This window comes from Cyprinodon tularosa, unplaced genomic scaffold (assembly GCF_016077235.1).
Source record: "Cyprinodon tularosa strain WSP-4 unplaced genomic scaffold, ASM1607723v1 ctg19, whole genome shotgun sequence".
Lineage (NCBI taxonomy): Eukaryota > Metazoa > Chordata > Actinopteri > Cyprinodontiformes > Cyprinodontidae > Cyprinodon > Cyprinodon tularosa.
The window spans coordinates 1388247-1406332 of record NW_024038678.1 but is presented as its reverse complement, the minus strand read 5'-3'; the positions used below and the strand labels follow the sequence as shown (position 1 = coordinate 1406332).

At 40.8% G+C, this 18086-nt stretch overlaps 1 protein-coding gene across 2 annotated transcripts in view; it reads left to right on the top strand.

The window, feature by feature from the left end:
* The window catches only part of slc6a17 (solute carrier family 6 member 17), a 31515-nt gene extending 13964 nt beyond the window's left edge, over positions 1-17551 (top strand). Inside the window, exons 2-11 of one of the 2 annotated variants that reach the window (XM_038283097.1) lie at positions 109-266; positions 3675-3801; positions 6362-6543; positions 7202-7312; positions 11576-11817; positions 11910-12102; positions 12371-12563; positions 12662-12821; positions 13480-13642; positions 16021-17551. In XM_038283097.1, the coding sequence (XP_038139025.1) occupies positions 109-266; positions 3675-3801; positions 6362-6543; positions 7202-7312; positions 11576-11817; positions 11910-12102; positions 12371-12563; positions 12662-12821; positions 13480-13642; positions 16021-16383 (1892 nt within the window). In that variant the 3' untranslated portion in view covers positions 16384-17551. The remainder of the gene's footprint in view (positions 1-108; positions 267-3674; positions 3802-6361; positions 6544-7201; positions 7313-11575; positions 11818-11909; positions 12103-12370; positions 12564-12661; positions 12822-13479; positions 13643-16020) is intronic. The other variant, XM_038283096.1, reaches the window with a different exon arrangement.
* Positions 17552-18086: the final 535 nt, after the last annotated feature.

The window sequence follows — 18086 nt, the reverse complement described above, 5'->3', positions numbered from 1 at the left end:
GTAAAAAGAATGTGGTAAAAAAAAAGACCAAGCATTGTTTTATCTGATGCTTTTGAAGGAGGATAAATTGTGAAATTACTGCTATAATTTAATCTTTCTCTGTGTTAGGTGCATACCTGGTGCCCTACTTCATCCTCCTTCTCCTCATTGGGATCCCTTTGTTTTTCCTGGAGTTGGCAGTGGGTCAGAGGATCAGGCGTGGAAGTATCGGTGTGTGGAACTACGTCTACCCAAAGCTGGGGGGCATTGGGGTTTCTAGCCTCATGGTAAGTATGTTATGTCAATAAAATTAACTTAGGATAGATTATCACTCTCCACAACACAAGAATCAGATGTTTAATTTGATTTAGTTGAATACTTTTATATACTCCCAATTTCCCAACTTTTCTTACAATATTGAAAACTGTTTAGGGAGTAAAACCATTTACAGCACACACACAGACGGAAAGAGAGGTCGGAAAAAAGAGGCGATAGGAACTAGGAGGAGAGGGAAAGTGATAGAGACAGGAAAGAGTGCATAAAAAGAGAGCAAATAAAGCAAAAACAGACAACAGAGAATATATACAGTAACTCCTAGAAGTCTGCTTCCATGCCTGCATGAGATTAGAGGAGCACAAAACAGTGAGAATAGCAGCAAATACAAGAAAAAGGACAACAAAAAAATGCTTTAATGAACATTAGCTCTCCCTTAGATTTCCATGTGTGCCTAAGATATATATATATATATATATATATATATATAGATTTACAAAAATTCTTTGGAAGGAAAATCAATAGCAGGTGAATCTGTATAGCAGCCAGACTCGCCTTACAGCGCCTCAGGATTGATAAAGAGGGAATGTGAGCCCCAAATGTCAAAAGGCACCCCAGATCACTGGGAAACAAGGAGGGCAGACATAGGGATGCCCACACCCACCAGTGAAGGGCAGAAGAGAACACCTGGAGCCCGACCCCCCGAGGGGTCAAACACCAAAGGGGCCCAGTCACAGGGATTAAGGGCAAAATAGCTTGACTGTTCTTCAGTGATTCGGTAAATAAACATTGCTCCCTTTTCGATATCTAGCTCTCCGTCTGGAGGAAGAGTTTAGGGACACAGATTTCAAATTACTTGCATAGTGTAAAGTTTGAACACTTGGTGTGGACTGGTGGAATCTGTTGGTCCTCTAGGTTGTCTTAGTTATAGAGTCAATAAAGTAGCATTAACTCAACAAACTATCACCAAAGTTAAAATTAGGGGTATAGAGAGTAAAGCAACTCCTAGAAGTACTTTTTTAAAATGTAAATGTAATCATTTAACTACCTGCTTCAGTTTTTTTTTCTATGTTGGTATTTTAGAGTCAAAACCTGGTGTTTTAATTACACAATCCCTCTTTAAAATAATGCTCAATCATTTTAGGAGAAAAAAAATTAAATAGATCGAAAATTTCACTTCCCTTTTTTATCATATATGCACAAGAATTGGACTTGTGTTTAAACAGATCCATGTGGGTGTAGTGTTAGCAACATTAGCAGTTTGCTAGAGTTCATATACCCTAGTTTCCCAGTCTCTTACCCAATAGGTAAAAAATTACACAAGCAGCAACACTTGGCGGCTATCAGCATTTGAGTCTCCGAATAAAAATTTTGGTGGAACAGGTAATATTAGTGCCCTTCCGAAATTCCTGTCATGAGGACAGACATTGTGCTTTTTGGAGCATGATTTGGGCTTTTCTGGTTTTGAACAAAGAGCCTATCCGAAAATACATAGCCATACATACACTATATTGCCAAAAGTATTTGCTCACCTGCCTTGACTCACATATGAGCTTAAGTGACATCCCGTTCCTAATCCATAAGGTTCAATATGACGTCGGTCCACCCTTTGCAGCTAGAACAGCTTCAACTCTTCTGGGAAGGCTGTCCACAAGGTTTAGGAGTGTGTTTATGGGAATTTTTGACCATTCTTCCAGAAGCGCATTTGTGAGGTCGCACACTGATGTTGGACGAGAAGGCCTGGCTCTCAGTCTCCGCTCTAATTCATCCCAAAGGTGTTCTATCGGGTTGAGGTCAGGACTCTGTGCAGGCCAGTCAAGTTCATCCACACCAGACTCTGTCATCCATGTCTTTATGGACCTTGCTTTGTGCACTGGTGCACAGTCATGTTGGAAGAGGAAGGGGCCAGCTCCAAACTGTTCCCACAAAGTTTGGAGCATGGAATTGTCCAAAATGTCTTGGTATGCTGAAGCATTCAGAGTTCCTTTCACTGGAACTAAGGGGCCAAGCCCAGCTCCTGAAAAACAACCCCACACCATAATCCCCCCTCCACCAAACTTTACACTTGGCACAATGCAGTCAGACAAGTACCGTTCTCCTGGCAACCGCCAAACCCAGACCCGTCCATCAGATTGCCAGATGGAGAAGCGCGATTCGTCACTCCAGAGAACGCGTCTCCACTGCTCTAGAGTCCAGTGGCGGCGTGCTTTACACCACCGCATCCGACGCTTTGCATTGCACTTGGTGATGTATGGCTTGGATGCAGCTGCTCGACCATGGAAACCCATTCCATGAAGCTCTCTGCGCACTGTTCTTGAGCTAATCTGAAGGCCACATGAAGTTTGGAGGTCTGTAGTGATTGACTCTGCAGAAAGTTGGCGACCTCTTCGCACTATGCGCGTCAGCATCCGCTGACCCCGCTCCGTCAGTTTACGTGGCCTACCACTTCGTGGCTGAGTTGCTGTCGTTCCCAAACACTTCCATTTTCTTATAATACAGCTGACAGTTGACTGTGGAATATTTAGGAGCGAGGAAATTTCACGACTGGATTTGTTGCACAGGTGGCATCCTATCACAGTTCCACGCTGGAATTCACTGAGCTCCTGAGAGCGACCCATTCTTTCACAAATGTTTGTAAAAACAGTCTGCATGCCTAGGTGCTTGAATTTATACACCTGTGGCCATGGAAGTGATTGGAACACCTGATTCCAATAATTTGGATGGGTGAGCAAATACTTTTGGCAATATAGTGTAGCAATCCAAATTTTCCATCAGATTTCAATTGAAGTCCTACACACATTTTCACATGAAAATATACCGATTAATGTATCTTCTAGAAACCTATAAGGGATATTCTTTATGCTCTCTGCATGTATGTATATTTGCTCCTGAAAGATGTACAATACAAGTATAGCATGCCCCTCACAACTAGTTGTGCTTCTTCAAATGAACTGCTGTTGCTTTAAGCTATATAAAAACAGCCTCCATCAGTGATCTCTGCCATAGCATGTCCTCATTATCAAGAGTATTGACCCACAATGTCCCCATCACATTATCGTCAGCAGCTTAAAACAGCCTGTCGGCACCTGCATCCCTCAGTCAGTGAGTCTTCAGCGTGTGCCAGTCATCCATTCAATCCAGACAGAAATTTCATCAGTCTAATGTAAACGAAAGGGATGTGGATCTGTGGCTGGGGGCAGTGAGGCGTGTGGCAGCTCAGATGTGAGGGAGCTTGTGCGGCTATAAATACTACCTCTTTGAGGACCACAGCCTTGGCGGCTGAAAGCAAACAGTTCAATAATTCATACCGACTTCGTCTTAAGCTGATGTGTGCTGTGTGGGCCTGCATCCTGACTACCCTCGCCACACTGTGGACTGTTTGATTAATGCACCTTTCTGATGTCTTTCTCCTGTCCCCACAGGTGTGCGGGTTTGTTGGCCTCTATTATAATGTAATTATCGGCTGGAGTATCTTCTATTTCTTCCAGTCGTTTCAGTATCCGCTGCCTTGGGCTGAATGCCCTATCAAGAAAAATGGAACCCAAGCCAGTGAGTTTTTCACACAAATACACAATGCAGAAATTTAAACATCCACATTTAATTTCTACTTACTTACTGAGAAGCTATTCAGAAGTCCAAATATAGAGGAAAAAGATCAGAAATGGATCTCTAAAGGCTATTTCATCATGTAAGGTTCAGGAATGTAGTGTTCAGCGTCAAGGAGGACGGGAAGCCTGAGTTTAATCTATATCATAAGAAACAATGGGCAGAAAAAAATTCTAAATATGCTCAATTGGTAGATACCCAGACAGATAGACACCCCAAAGACTTGAACTCATTGCAAAATTGTGGTTACATAAGATTTTAACTGAGGGGATGCTAAAGAGACATTACCTAAGTTTTCACACAAAATATCCTTTTAATTTGACCTTTTATGACTAAAAGATGTTTGATGAGCAGACTGACCTTAATAGTTCAACCTGTAGCATATTTTCCTGAATTTAGTTCAGGTCCGAAGTTCCCACTGTCATGATGGGTTTTAAGGATCTGACCCACATGCAGAGACACACTCAGACGCCAAGGGTAAAAGTTAACAGGTTTATTGGGGATAGCAAAAACACAGACTGAGAGATATACAGCTAGGTAACACAGTTGGATTACAATGATCAGTTCAGGGAACGTATGAAAAAAGGCTGAGGCCTGAAATTTGCAGGAGAGGCACTCACGTTTAGGGGGCTCTTGGTGAATCTTTGGATCCAGTTTGTGGGGCTTAATCCTGAGATTAAAGAACTCGTTGGAGGGCGGACAGGCAGACTAATGTTGGATCCAGAGGAGTATTGGAGCGGACTGTCACCGGGTTTTCCTGAAAGTGGACTTGAACGGATCATGTGGAGGTTTCCCCTTGCTCAATGTGACTCAGTTTATCCTTCCAAGGGAGTAGAAGGAAGGCTTCCTTCCGGAGATCAAAAGACAAAGGCAAGCTTAGACTCAGAGAGACAGGGCTAAGGTTAGACTCTGCTAATCTAAGTTTGGCCAGAGTACCCAATACTGGCAAACACTCTGGCGTCGAGGTGGTGACAGCCCGCTGCTCAAGTACTCCTCCGGTCATGACCCAACGAGCTGCAGGTGTGCAGAGAGGCCCAACGAGTGCAGGGCACCGCCTTGTGGTGGAGAGAGAAAAACACAAAAAACTACCCACACAAACTGGAATCCTAACACCCATGCTGTACGGTGGATAAGATGTGAAGCGCATCAATGTTAAATGGGTCTGACCTAGCAAACAATAAAAGCGTTATATTCAAGATGAATTTTGTGGATACTCAGAAGATACTCAGACACCAGTGGCAAAACCACATAAGGTGAATAAGTAAAAAAGATAAACTTGTTTAGCATGAACAAACCTTGCAGTTCTGAGATTTGGCCATAGGTGACAATATCATTAGGAAACTCAATAATGCCTCTTGAAAAGCACATTGTGTAACTTTTGACCACTAGGGGTGCTAGACCTGTACGTTTCATGTCTAGCGCCCCTAGTGGCAACATGTACTGTAGCACTGCCAGAAAAGACAACAAACAATCCTGTATCTTTTAATTTGGGGACCGCGCTAGGCATCTAGGTTCAGCTCGGAGGGTGTTAGAAACGCTGCTGCGCTCTAAAGAGCTTTGCCAGGGCAGGCTGGACTGCGCTGAGGATCAGCGGCGGAGCTCCAGTGAAGAGCGACTGGGTTGGACGGGTGTCTCGGTTGGCTTTTGTTTGTAGCCTGCTAGCTTTCTCTGCCCCATTTTGCTTCTGCTAAACATCGAAAATAATAAAAAAGATATATGACTGTATACTAGGAGCAAAGTGTTAACTTACCAGTCTAATAATAAAGTTTAGAAAAGGGAAACTCCTCTCCAAGATCGACTCTTGTTTTTCCTCATGCATGATCCCTTTTACGTTTTTCTCTTCAGCCTCTTCAGAAGGTTTAAACTTTTTCTTTACTTCAACCATAATCAGTAGTCGAGGAGGCAGAAAAATTGTAGAGCAAAAGCTTTAGCTCCATGACTATATAAGAGCCTGCGGCTATAAAGCGAGGATACGTTCTTCTAGGTCACCTGGCCAATGACGGTGCATCTTCTCCCAACTTACATAGTCAGTATTTCAAGAGAGGAGCCTGCTTGTAGCAATGATAGTGTCAAGCGCTGTATATTAGCCTGAGGAATCATTTAAAATAACTCCTATGTGTCAACTGTTCAGGGTACAAAATCCGTGATATGCCTTCAAATTACAACACACTTTTCTGATTTAAGTTTAAAGAAATGCTAGGCAAATCTTTTTGCCTTTTAAAACAATAACTTTTTAACTGGTCTTTCACATAAAATCTAATCAAATTAGACAAAGGATTTGGGTCATGATGTGTCAAAATATGACAAATATCAATGCCTCCAATGCTTATCAGTAAATATAATTTTCTACATAATTTGTAAATGTATAAAGATTATTTTCTCTGTTTTGGTTTTTCAGCTTTTTCCTGTTGCTGCCTTATTCTTACATGTCTTTTAGTTCAGTATGTATCACTCTAAGTGTTGCCTCTGTCATCCCTTTTTTAATCTCTTGTGGCCGTTCCAGTTGTGGAGCCTGAATGTGAGAAGAGCTCAGCTACCACCTATTTCTGGTACCGCCAGACTCTGAACATCACCAGCACAATTGACGACACCGGTGGCCTGAACTGGAAGATGACCCTGTCCCTGCTAGTGGCTTGGATCTTGGTCTGCCTGGCCGTTATCAAGGGCATCCAGTCCTCTGGGAAGGTATGCCGTTTTTGTGGCTTCCCTGAACCCACAGCCTCCATACATTCATAACTTTTTTTTTTTTCCCACATGCAAAGAATAAAAATATAATGATAGTACATAAAGATAACATATAACAAAAGCTTCCTTTTTAGATTTTTTTTTTATAACTGCTTTATCCGTATCTATGAGGGCATTTCTGACTTTGCTTTTGGGTCAAAGGTAAAAACTAAGCCGTTTTATCCACTTGTGTCTATTTTTGGAACTAATCTAGGTTATGAAACCAAGAGAAATTAAACATTGATAATCTTAAACTGAACCAAGGAACAGCTGTAATGAACAATGCTGTGCTTTCAGGCCAAAATATGAGTCATCCAGCATATCTCTTTACTAAATCCAACTCAGTTCTGACACATAAAAAAAAAAAAAAAACAGTGCCTGGTGATCCAGTTCTCAGAGCTTTAACGAGTCCCTGATATGCTGTGGGAAGGATTTTCTCTTCCATGGGCTCATCTCACAGATTTGCTTTTAAGCAAACATGGAGCAGCTTTGGGACTGATCCAGCACAAGTGTATGTGGAAGTGGGTTTGATTGCACTTCTTCCATGTGTGAGGTCTCAGAAAAAGCGTGTCCATGGCAACACTATTTGATGTGTGTTGACTTCCTCTCCCTCTTTTAGGTAATGTACTTCAGCTCTCTGTTCCCGTATGTGGTGCTCTTCTGTTTCCTGATACGAGGGTTGCTGCTGAAGGGTGCGGTGGACGGCATAGCTCACATGTTTACTCCCAAGGTGAGAGAGATTAGGCAGTTTTTTTTTCCTATCAAAGGAGCTATCAGCATATAGAAACTCTGGGATGGATTATACTTGATGAACTAGAGGGGTTTAAAACATTTTAAACAACAGAGATGAGAATTTCTTGCTTAAAGCAGAGAAAAAATAACCTCCCAAGCAGGGAGTAAGGTCACAACACAACACTGGTCAACATCTCTAATAGTTCAAGCACCACTCATTAAGATCCAATTACATGAAAATGTCAGCACTACATAGATTATAGATGAGCGGTGTCTCCATCTAGTGGTCAATGTTCACTGAAAAAACAGCACCAAAAAGCTTAAGAATGCAACTACATATTTGTAAGTCAATCATTTTAAATAGAGTCTGTCATTCAACATTCTCTGGGAATATTTGGGGAAAGTATTTCATTTGTGGATTTCGTGTTTTATTTTTGCTTTTTTGTGTGTTGTTTTTTCAAAAATTTACCATTGGAAAGATTTTAAAAAGTGTGCTAAAAAAACATATAGCGTAAAGAAATGTACTGTATTAATTTTCTTTTGCTATATTTTGAGACAAGATAAGAAATACATTTGGTTTCAGAGGAAATTATATAATTCAATTGTCATTACTGATAATTGAGCAGGAAGTTGGACTTATTTTTTAATTTCTCTAGTAAAAATGTTTTCAGAATAAATCTCCATGATTAAGCACATAATTCTGGGTTAGATTTGATCTTTTAAAACCTTCCAAATAATATAAATGCCATGAATACCACCTCTACATAATGTTGTTATAATGTTGTTGAATGTTTTTTGCAACATAAAACTCAGTTTTACTATATAACTATATATATATACATAAATATCTATAATATCTTTATCTATCTATATAACTCTTTCTATTTACCTGCCTATCTATATATGTATATTGTAATATATATATATATATATATATATATATATATATATATATATATATATATATATATATATATATATGACTAAATATGTATATATATATATATATATATATATATTAAGCAACTGGATAGCTCGGTAACATCGACGACTCCGGCACAGATGACCGGGGTTCGATTCCCGGCATGGACATCCAGGTGGACCCTTAGGCAAGGTCCTTTGTGCTTAGTGGCCTACCTCAGGCATGACTGAAACCGCAAATACAAGAGCCATACCGGCTCGGACGTCGCCCGGGTTAACAAGGTCCTTGTCAGTTGCTAGGGAACCAGGGCAACTTGATGACAAATTGGCTACTGGAACAAGACATAGATGGACTAGATACCAGAAAACTTGGTACTGATGAAATGCTACTATAGAAGCGTCCCCAGTGAGAGAGGTTACATGCAGAGACTATGGGAATTATGGCAGCTCCAACAACCATTGTCATCATTGACAAAGAATGTCAATGATTGTCATCATTGACAAAGAAACAACTACTAACTCAGTGTTCTAACATCCGCACACGGCAGCTCCTATCACAGCTAGAAATTGACGAGGTACAACTGACATGCTGCGGCAAGGGGGAGTCAGGACAACAGGTCAGTAGGGAAATATCATCATCCCAACACACAGAGATTGGGTCCCCAGCCCCAACAACAACAAGCCCACTAAACGTAAGGGCAGCTGACCTGCGACAGCAGATCATAACGAAACTGGATCCCCTAGTACGACGTCCAAGAAAGAGTGGCAGGTATGAAGAGCTGGACAGCACCAGGCCCTGACATGATCCACACCTACTGGCTGAAAAAACTAACCGCACTTCACGCACGCCTCGCAGCACAAATGAACCAACTGCTGATGGATGGGACCCACCCAGAATGGTTAACCCAAGGATGGACAATCCTGATCATGAAGGATCCGCAGAAGGGAACAACCCCATCCAACTACCGGCCAATAACTTGCCTATGTACAACATGGAAGCTCCTGTCAGGCATCATAGCGGCTAAGATGAATAGGCACATGGCTCAATACATGCACCCTTCCCAGAAGGGAATAGGCAGCAACACCAGAGGAGCCAAACACCAGCTACTAGTGGATAGAGCAGTCACCCGAGACTGTAAGACCAGGCAGACAAATCTGTGCACTGCCTGGATCGACTATAAGAAAGCCTATGACTCAATGCCACATACATGGATACTGGAATGCCTGGAAATGTACAAGATCAACAGGACTCTAAGAAGAACTCAATGAAGCTGTGGAAAACAAGTCTGGAAGCCAATGCAAAGCCAATTGCACAAGTCACCATCAAGTGCGGCATATACCAGGGTGATGCACTATCCCCGCTGCTGTTCTGCATAGGCCTGAACCCCCTCAGCCAGATCATCACAAAGACTGGCTACGGATACCAATTCCGAAGCGGAACAATCATCAGTCACATCCTCTACATGGATGACATCAAGCTGTATGCCAGGAGTGAGCAAGACATCGACTCACTGATCCACACTACCAGGATCTACAGCAACGACATTGGGATGTCTTTCGGACTGGACAAGTGCGGTCGCATGGTCTCAAAGAGAGGGAAGATGATCAGAACCGAGGGGGTTGAACTACCAGAAGGCCACATAACAGATGTTCAGGACAGCTACAAATACCTTGGGGTGCCACAGGCTAACGGAAACCACGAGGAGATGGCAAGAAAGACTGCCACAGCTAAATACCTACAAAGAGTAAGGCAGGTCCTGAAAAGTCAGCTGAATGGGAAAAACAAGATCCAAGCCATCAACACATATGCCCTACCACTCATCAGATACCCCGCTGGTATAATAAACTGGCCAAAGGAGGAGATAGAGGCTACTGACATCAAGACGAGAAAGCTCCTCACAATGCATGGAGGGTTCCACCCCAAATCCAGCACTCTGAGACTGTACACCAAGCGTAGCGAGGGAGGCCGAGGGCTAGTGAGTGTCAAGACCACTGTCCAGGATGAAACAACTAAGATCCAGGAGTACATCAGAAAGATGGCCCCCAAAGACAAATGGCTCGGTGAGTACCTCAGGCAGGAGAAAACCGAAAGTGAGGACAAGAAAGAGGAAGGGGAACCATCATGGAGGGACAAGCCGCTGCACGGCGTATACCACAGACAAATAGAAGAAGTGGCTGATATCAAAAAATCCTACCAGTGGCTGGAAAAGGCTGGACTGAAGGACAGCACAGAGGCACTAATCATGGCAGCACAAGAACAGGCACTCAGTACAAGATCAATAGAGGCCAGGGTCTACCACACCAGGCAGGACCCCCGATGCAGACTGTGCAAAGATGCCTCTGAAACAATACAGCACATAACAGCAGGGTGTAAAATGCAGGCAGGAAGTGCATACATGGAACGCCACAACCAGGTAGCTGTCATAGTGTACAGGAACATCTGCCATGAGTATGGGCTGGAAGTCCCAAGGTCAAAATGGAAGACTCCTCCTAAGGTAGTTGAGAATGACCGAGCTAAGATCCTATTGGACTGCAAGATCCAGACTGACAAACAGGTGATGGCTAACCAACCAGACATCGTGTTGATGGACAAACAGCAGAAGAAGGCAGTAGTGATAGATGTGGCAATCCCAAGCGACAGCAACATCAAGAAGAAAGAACACGAGAAGCTTGAGAAATACCAAGGACTGAAGGAGGAGCTAGAAAAGATGTGGAAAGTGAGAGCAGCAGTGGTGCCAGTGGTAATTGGAGCACTGGGGGCTGTGACCCCCAAACTGGGAGAGTGGCTACAGCAGATTCCAGGTAAAACATCAGAGGTCTCTGTCCAGAAGAGCGCAGTCCTAGGAACAGCTAAGATACTGCGCAGAACCCTCAAACTCCCAGGCCTCTGGTAGAGGACCCGAGCTTGAGGATGACACATACCACCCCACGAGGGGTGAGAAAACAGTTTTTTTTTATTTATATATATATATATATATATATATATATATATATATATATATATATATATATATATATATATATATATATATATATATATATATATATAATATTCAAATACATTATCTAAAGCTGGTATTCATGAAATCTTTGATCTCAATTATAATGCAACCGCTTTGGAAGCTTTCTTAATCATATTTAGTTACTTTACCACAATTGTCCTACCCTGCTAACATGAAACAATTGTGTTAAATTAACTAAATTTGATTAAGTAAACGCCAGAAATGGTTGCACTACTTTTTTCTGTGTATATAAGTTTCTAACTGCCATTGGAAACGTTTGACTACATCAGTAAATGCGAATGAACATTGTCTTTATGTTGATATATTTTCCAAACCAGCTGGAAAAGATGTTGGAGCCACAGGTGTGGAGAGAAGCAGCTACCCAGGTCTTCTTCGCCCTTGGCCTTGGCTTCGGAGGCGTCATTGCGTTCTCTAGCTACAATAAGAGAGATAACAACTGCCACTTCGATGCAACACTGGTTTCTACCATCAATTTTGTCACCTCCATCTTGGCCACTTTGGTGGTGTTTGCTGTACTTGGCTTTAAAGCTAACATCATGAATGAGAAGTGTGTTGTCGAGTGAGTATGTCTCACAGAAACAGTTGCTCTTCATCAGATGTAGTTTTTTTCCTTCTTATATTAACTAACATGTCTACTTTTTTCCTTACCAGAAATGCAGAGAAGATCCTGGGTTACCTGGAAAAAGGTGTGCTGAGCAGAGATCTAGTTCCTCCTCATGTCAACTTCTCCCAGCTGACAGCACAGGACTACTCGGAAATGTATGGCGTCATCAAGACGGTGAAGGAGGACAGCTTTGGCCAGCTGGGTCTGGACCCCTGTATCTTGGAGGACGAACTTAATAAGGTTATTTTTAAATTATGCTGATCCTGGAACAGTTCAAAGAAGTAGAGAAGCAGAAATTAGGATTATTAAGTCAACGTCTTTGTTGTGAATGTATCTTTTAATTGCCTTCAGTTGTTTTGTTTTTCTTTAAGGTATTTGAAATTCAGAAAAGTATTTCAGATTGATATTGTCACTTTGGTGAATTATCTTAGTTAAAATAATTAATGAACTGATAGATACAGTATTTTTTTGCTTCTGTGACCATCTCCACCTTCTTTCTCCCTTTAAGGCGGTTCAGGGTACCGGCCTTGCCTTTATCGCCTTCACAGAGGCCATGACACACTTCCCTGCCAGTCCATGCTGGTCTGTCATGTTTTTCTTCATGCTGATCAACTTGGGACTGGGAAGCATGATCGGAACCATGACTGGAATAACTACACCCATATTGGATGCCTTCAAGATCCGCAAGGAGATCCTGTGTGGTAAGTCCTGATTCTTGTCTTCCAGGTCTTTTACATTGTAAAAATTAGAATGAGGGATCAGATTTTCACTCAATCTTTCTCTGTTATGTCTCCTTCAGTGGTTTGTTGCATAATAGCCTTCCTGCTGGGCTTGCTGTTTGTTCAGCGTTCAGGGAACTACTTTGTCACCATGTTCGATGACTACTCTGCTGGTTTGCCACTCACTGTGGTTGTGATCCTAGAGAACATCTCTGTCGCCTGGATATACGGCACTAAGAGGTAACATGGCTAGAAATAGTTATTTGGACGTTTGTGTTGTTAGAAGAAAATAGGAAAAATAGATCTTAAGCTGTCGTACAAAAACCTATTGCATCAATCACCTCTAAGTATTGGTAAAAAAAATATTTTCATAAAATAAGAGCAGATCTACGATGGCGCAGAAGTACAAACCACATCAACAAGTAAAAATTTTAAAAACGCAACAACATTTTCAGAAACTCAGCCACATATTAAAAAACACAACATAATTTTCAGAATCACAATGACATTAGCCTACTGGAAGAGGTAGATCTTAATGTGAAACCGGAGAGCTCGCTACCTGGACGACGCCTTTTCGGTTCAAACGTTGAATAAGTGAGCATGCTGTAAGCAGAATGACTTCCTGTTTAAAAGCCAAATGGTGTCCAGTCAGCGAGGTCTCATTTTTCAAGTCAATGCCATTGCATTTTGAATATTATGTTTTGTTTCTAAATATTTAGTTTCATTTTGAATATGAATATGTAATATGTCTGATTTTTTATTTGTATATATAAAAAAATCTGTCACAACTAAATTACAGTTAAAAAAAAAGTCACTTGAGGTAGAAGAATATTTCTCTTACAAAATCTCTATGAAACATTGTCTAATCCCACTGTCTCCAATCTTCCTTTGTACTCAGATTCATGCAGGACCTTGAGGACATGCTTGGTTTCAGGCCATACAGTTTCTACTACTACATGTGGAGATATGTGTCCCCAGCTGTCCTGGTGGTGCTCATTGTTGCAACAGTCATTGAGATGTCAGTCAATCCTGCAGGATACAATGCATGGGTGGAAGAGGAGGTCAGTTTCTCCTGGATGTCTGTGTCGCTTTTTTAGTATTATTATACAGAGAGTAGATAAAATTTGGAAAAGGGTAGAACAATAATGAAAACATGACCATTTTCATAGAATTGTATTAAACTCATTACCAATGTTTTCTGCTATACATCTATGAGCTTGTTGTCAAAACGATACTCATATATATTTATATCTATATATCATATCATATATATATATATATATATATATATATATATATATATATATATATATATATATATATATATATATATATACATCTCTGCTGATAAACAGTATATGTAAAATCCTGGGAGATATATATATATCTATATATATCTATATAGATATACAGGTGCTGGTCATAAAATTAGAATATCATGAAAAAGTGGATTGATTTCAGTAATTCCATTTAAAAAGTGAAACTTGTATATTATATTCATACATTACATACAAACTCATATATTTCAGATGTTTATTTTGTTTAATTTTGATGATTACAAATGACAACAAATGAAAATCTCAAATTCATCATATCAGAAAATTAGAATATTGTGAAAAGGTTCAAAATTGATGGCCCCTGGTGCCACACTCTAATCAGCTAATTAACTCAAACCACCTGCAAAAGCCTTTAAATGGTCTTTCAGTCTAGTTCTATAGGCTACACAATCATGGGGAAGACTGCTGACTTGACAGTTGTCCAAAAGACGACCATCGACACCTTGCACAAGGAGGGCAAGACACAAAAGGTCATCGCTAAAGAGGCTGGCTGTTCACAGAGCTCAGTGTCCAAGCACATTAATAGAGAGGCGAAGGGAAGGAAAAGATGTGGTCGAAAAAAGTGTACAAGCAAGAGAGATAACCGCACCCTGGAGAGGATTGTGAAACAAAACCCATTCAAAAATGTGGGGGAGATTCACAAAGAGTGGACTGCAGCTGGAGTGAGTGCTTCAAGAACTACCACACACAGACGTATGAAAGACATGGGTTTCTGCTGTCGCATTCCTTGTGTCAAGCCACTCTTGAACCACAGACAGCGTCAGAAGCGTCTTGCCTGGGCTAAAGAGAAACAGGACTGGACTGCTGGTGAGTGGTCCAAAGTCATGTTCTCTGATGAAAGTAAATTTTGCATTTCCTTTGGAAATCAAGGTCCCAGAGTCTGGAGGAAAAGAAGAGAGGCACTTCATCCACGTTGCTTGAAGTCCAGTGTAAAGTTTCCACAGTCAGTGATGGTTTGGGGTGCCATGTCATCTGCTGGTGTTGGTCCATTGTGTTTTCTGAGGTCCAGGGTCAACGCAGCCACATACCAGGAAGTTTTAGAGCACTTCATGCTTCCTGCAGCTGACCAACTTTTTGGAGATGCAGATTTCATTTTCCAACAGGACTTGGCACCTGCACACAGTGCCAAAGCTACCAGTACCTGGTTGAAGGACCATGGTATCCCTGTTCTTAATTGGCCAGCAAACTCTCCTGACCTTAACCCCATAGAAAATCTATGGGGTATTGTGAAGAAGAAGATGCAATACACCAGACCCAACAATTCAGAAGAGCTAAAAGCCACTATTAGAGCAACCTGGGCTATCATAACACCTGAGCAGTGCCACAGACTGATCGACTCCATGCCACGCCGCATTGCTGCAGTAATACAGGCCAAAGGAGGCCCAACTAAATACTGAGTGCTGTACATGCTCATACTTTTCATGTTCATACTTTTCAGTTGGCCAACATTTCTATAAATCCTTTGTTTTTATTGGTCTTCAGTAATATTCTAATTTTCTGATATGATGAATTTGAGATTTTCATTTGTTGTCATTTGTAATCATCAAAATTAAACAAAATAAACATCTGAAATATATGAGTTTGTATGTAATGTATGAATATAATATACAAGTTTCACTTTTTAAATGGAATTACTGAAATCAATCTACTTTTTCATGATATTCTAATTTTATGACCAGCACCTGTATATAGATATATATATATATATCTATATATATATATATATATATATATATATATATATATATATATATATATATATATATATATATATATATATACACATCTCCCAGGATTTTACATATACTGTTTATCAGCAGAATTTTTCCTAATGATGAAGGTAAACCCATAAAATAAAATGGGTTTGCATTTATGCTCGTTTTAGGAATGCAAACCTTGTTTTAAGCTGAATAGTAAATCAGCTTTGTGTGTGCTATCAATTTTGCGGGTACTACATACGCAAACCTTACGTAGCCATACTCACCATGGGGGGTCAATATTCCTATTTGATTGTGTATGTATATTTTGTCTAAACATCATTTTCAGATGACAATGTGGATTTTAACCAGAAACCTGTTTTACTGTTACTCTTTCCTGTTAAGGGCTCAGAGCGTTTCCACAGCTACCCTCCATGGGCGTTAGCCATGGCATACTCCCTCATCGTGGTTGCCATGCTGCCTTTGCCAATAGTCTTCATTGCCCGCCAATTTAACTTGGTCTCAGACGGCTCCAACAAGCTCTCGGTTTCCTATCGCAAGGGCATGATGAAGGATATCTCCAACCTGGAGGAGCAGGATGAGCAGCGCTTCATCCTCGGAAAGAATCCCAGTGAGGCTCCCTCCCCCATGCCCGCCCACCGGGCATATCTTGGGCCTGGTGGCACCCAGGAGATGACCAACACCAATTATGGCACCTCCACCAAGACGGGATACCAAAACATTGGCTCTCCTGAGTCTGAGCTATGATCTAATGAGCTTCAATGTTTTCATTCCTATTACAAAAACCCAACTCAGCTAGAAGAGAATTAAAGCAGGTGAAGAAAACTTTAATACAGCATTCCTTACAGCTTAACCTCTAGAGAGAAAACCCTCCAATTTCTCCTTTTTCGGCTTCATTACTAATTTGCAGTAGTTCTTTATGTTTTTGCAAGTAACTGACAGCAGTGAGCAATACATTACAATCAGCATTTCTGTTTTTATCGAAAGCATTATTGGGTCTGAATTAGAGAAAATGATATACAAATGTATAATTGTTATAGGATATTTTGGTGGGACAGATCATGCATAGAGATGCACTAAAAAAATCTGAATTAACAGTAATGGCCAAGTTTGTGCACAGAAACAAGGAATCTGACTTTCCATTGCTCACAACTTAATCAATCACAGTATGTAAAAATCAGGTTTCGATCTGCCAGTCAGGAAACCAAAGGGCCTCATGCTAAGCTTGATGCTTTGTTTGAGGAGACTATTCAATATAAGAATGTTCTTATAACTTTTTATCTGCAAGAAAGCGAAATTTCAGAAGATTCCTTGATTTAGAATACTGTTATTTAATTCTTGTTATCTTTCAAACTCTGTCTCTCCTGAAACATGTCAATGCAACCCTAATGTGAAATATTGAGAATTTTGAGAATTTTACTGTTAACAGTATATAATTCCTAGAATATTCAGAAAAGGTTGACTTTTTTTCTCATGCTAGCGCCAGTATTTTCTAACATCTTCAAATATCCGAGCAGAAATGCACCAAAAAACTCTCTCTGAGGTTAAATGTTTGGCAATGCCACAATGCTTTGGCAAGTAAACAATCAAATTGCTCTGGGTGATCAGTTTATACTTCTGCTTATTTCATTCAAGAGAGGCTGTGGGAATAGGATTGCAGAAGACTAAGAAGAATCAATCATACTTCATCTTATCAATACCAGAAACCTTTTCATCCAGTCAATAACTGACCAAGCGTACATCTACAACAATATGTACTTTGAGATTATTTACAAGCACATTCTATATTTTTATTTGTGTGTGCCTATCATGCATCAGCAATAATGCCAGTGCTCATAAAATCACGGATCTCCTTTTAGCTCTCTTTTCCCCTCTAATGTACATTAGAACACTGTATATATATATATATATATCTATATATATATAGATATATATATAGATGTTGGGCAATAGGTTGAGACACCACCATGCGTACACACTGCAATAGAGAAGAAAAAGAGGTTACCTCTGTCCCTCATCATTTCCACAAGCACAGGACCACAGACACCTATGTTTAGAGAATCTCTGAGCCTTAACACTTGTCTTTGAACTTATGTTCCTCATTAATTGTGACAGAAAGCTAAGTTTGCCTGTGCAGGGCATGTTTTATACGGAGGCAGACATAGAAGAAAGCTTGGTTAATATAAGCAGATGAGCAAGTCTGAGTGCTGTCCGCTGCTGAATAAGAGCTCCTGGCTTACCTGCCTGTTTAAAAATAGAGCAGCGTTACCCAGGGGAAGCCGTGGCAACATGCACCATAGAAACAGATTCTGTTCTGATGTGGAGGAGGAGGAGGAGAGTAGCAGACACCTTGTTTTGTCTGCTCCACCTGCACATCTATTCATACCCCACTTACAATTCTCACCAGTGTTGCTAAAAGGACTGAATATATGTGGTTCACTGCTATACCT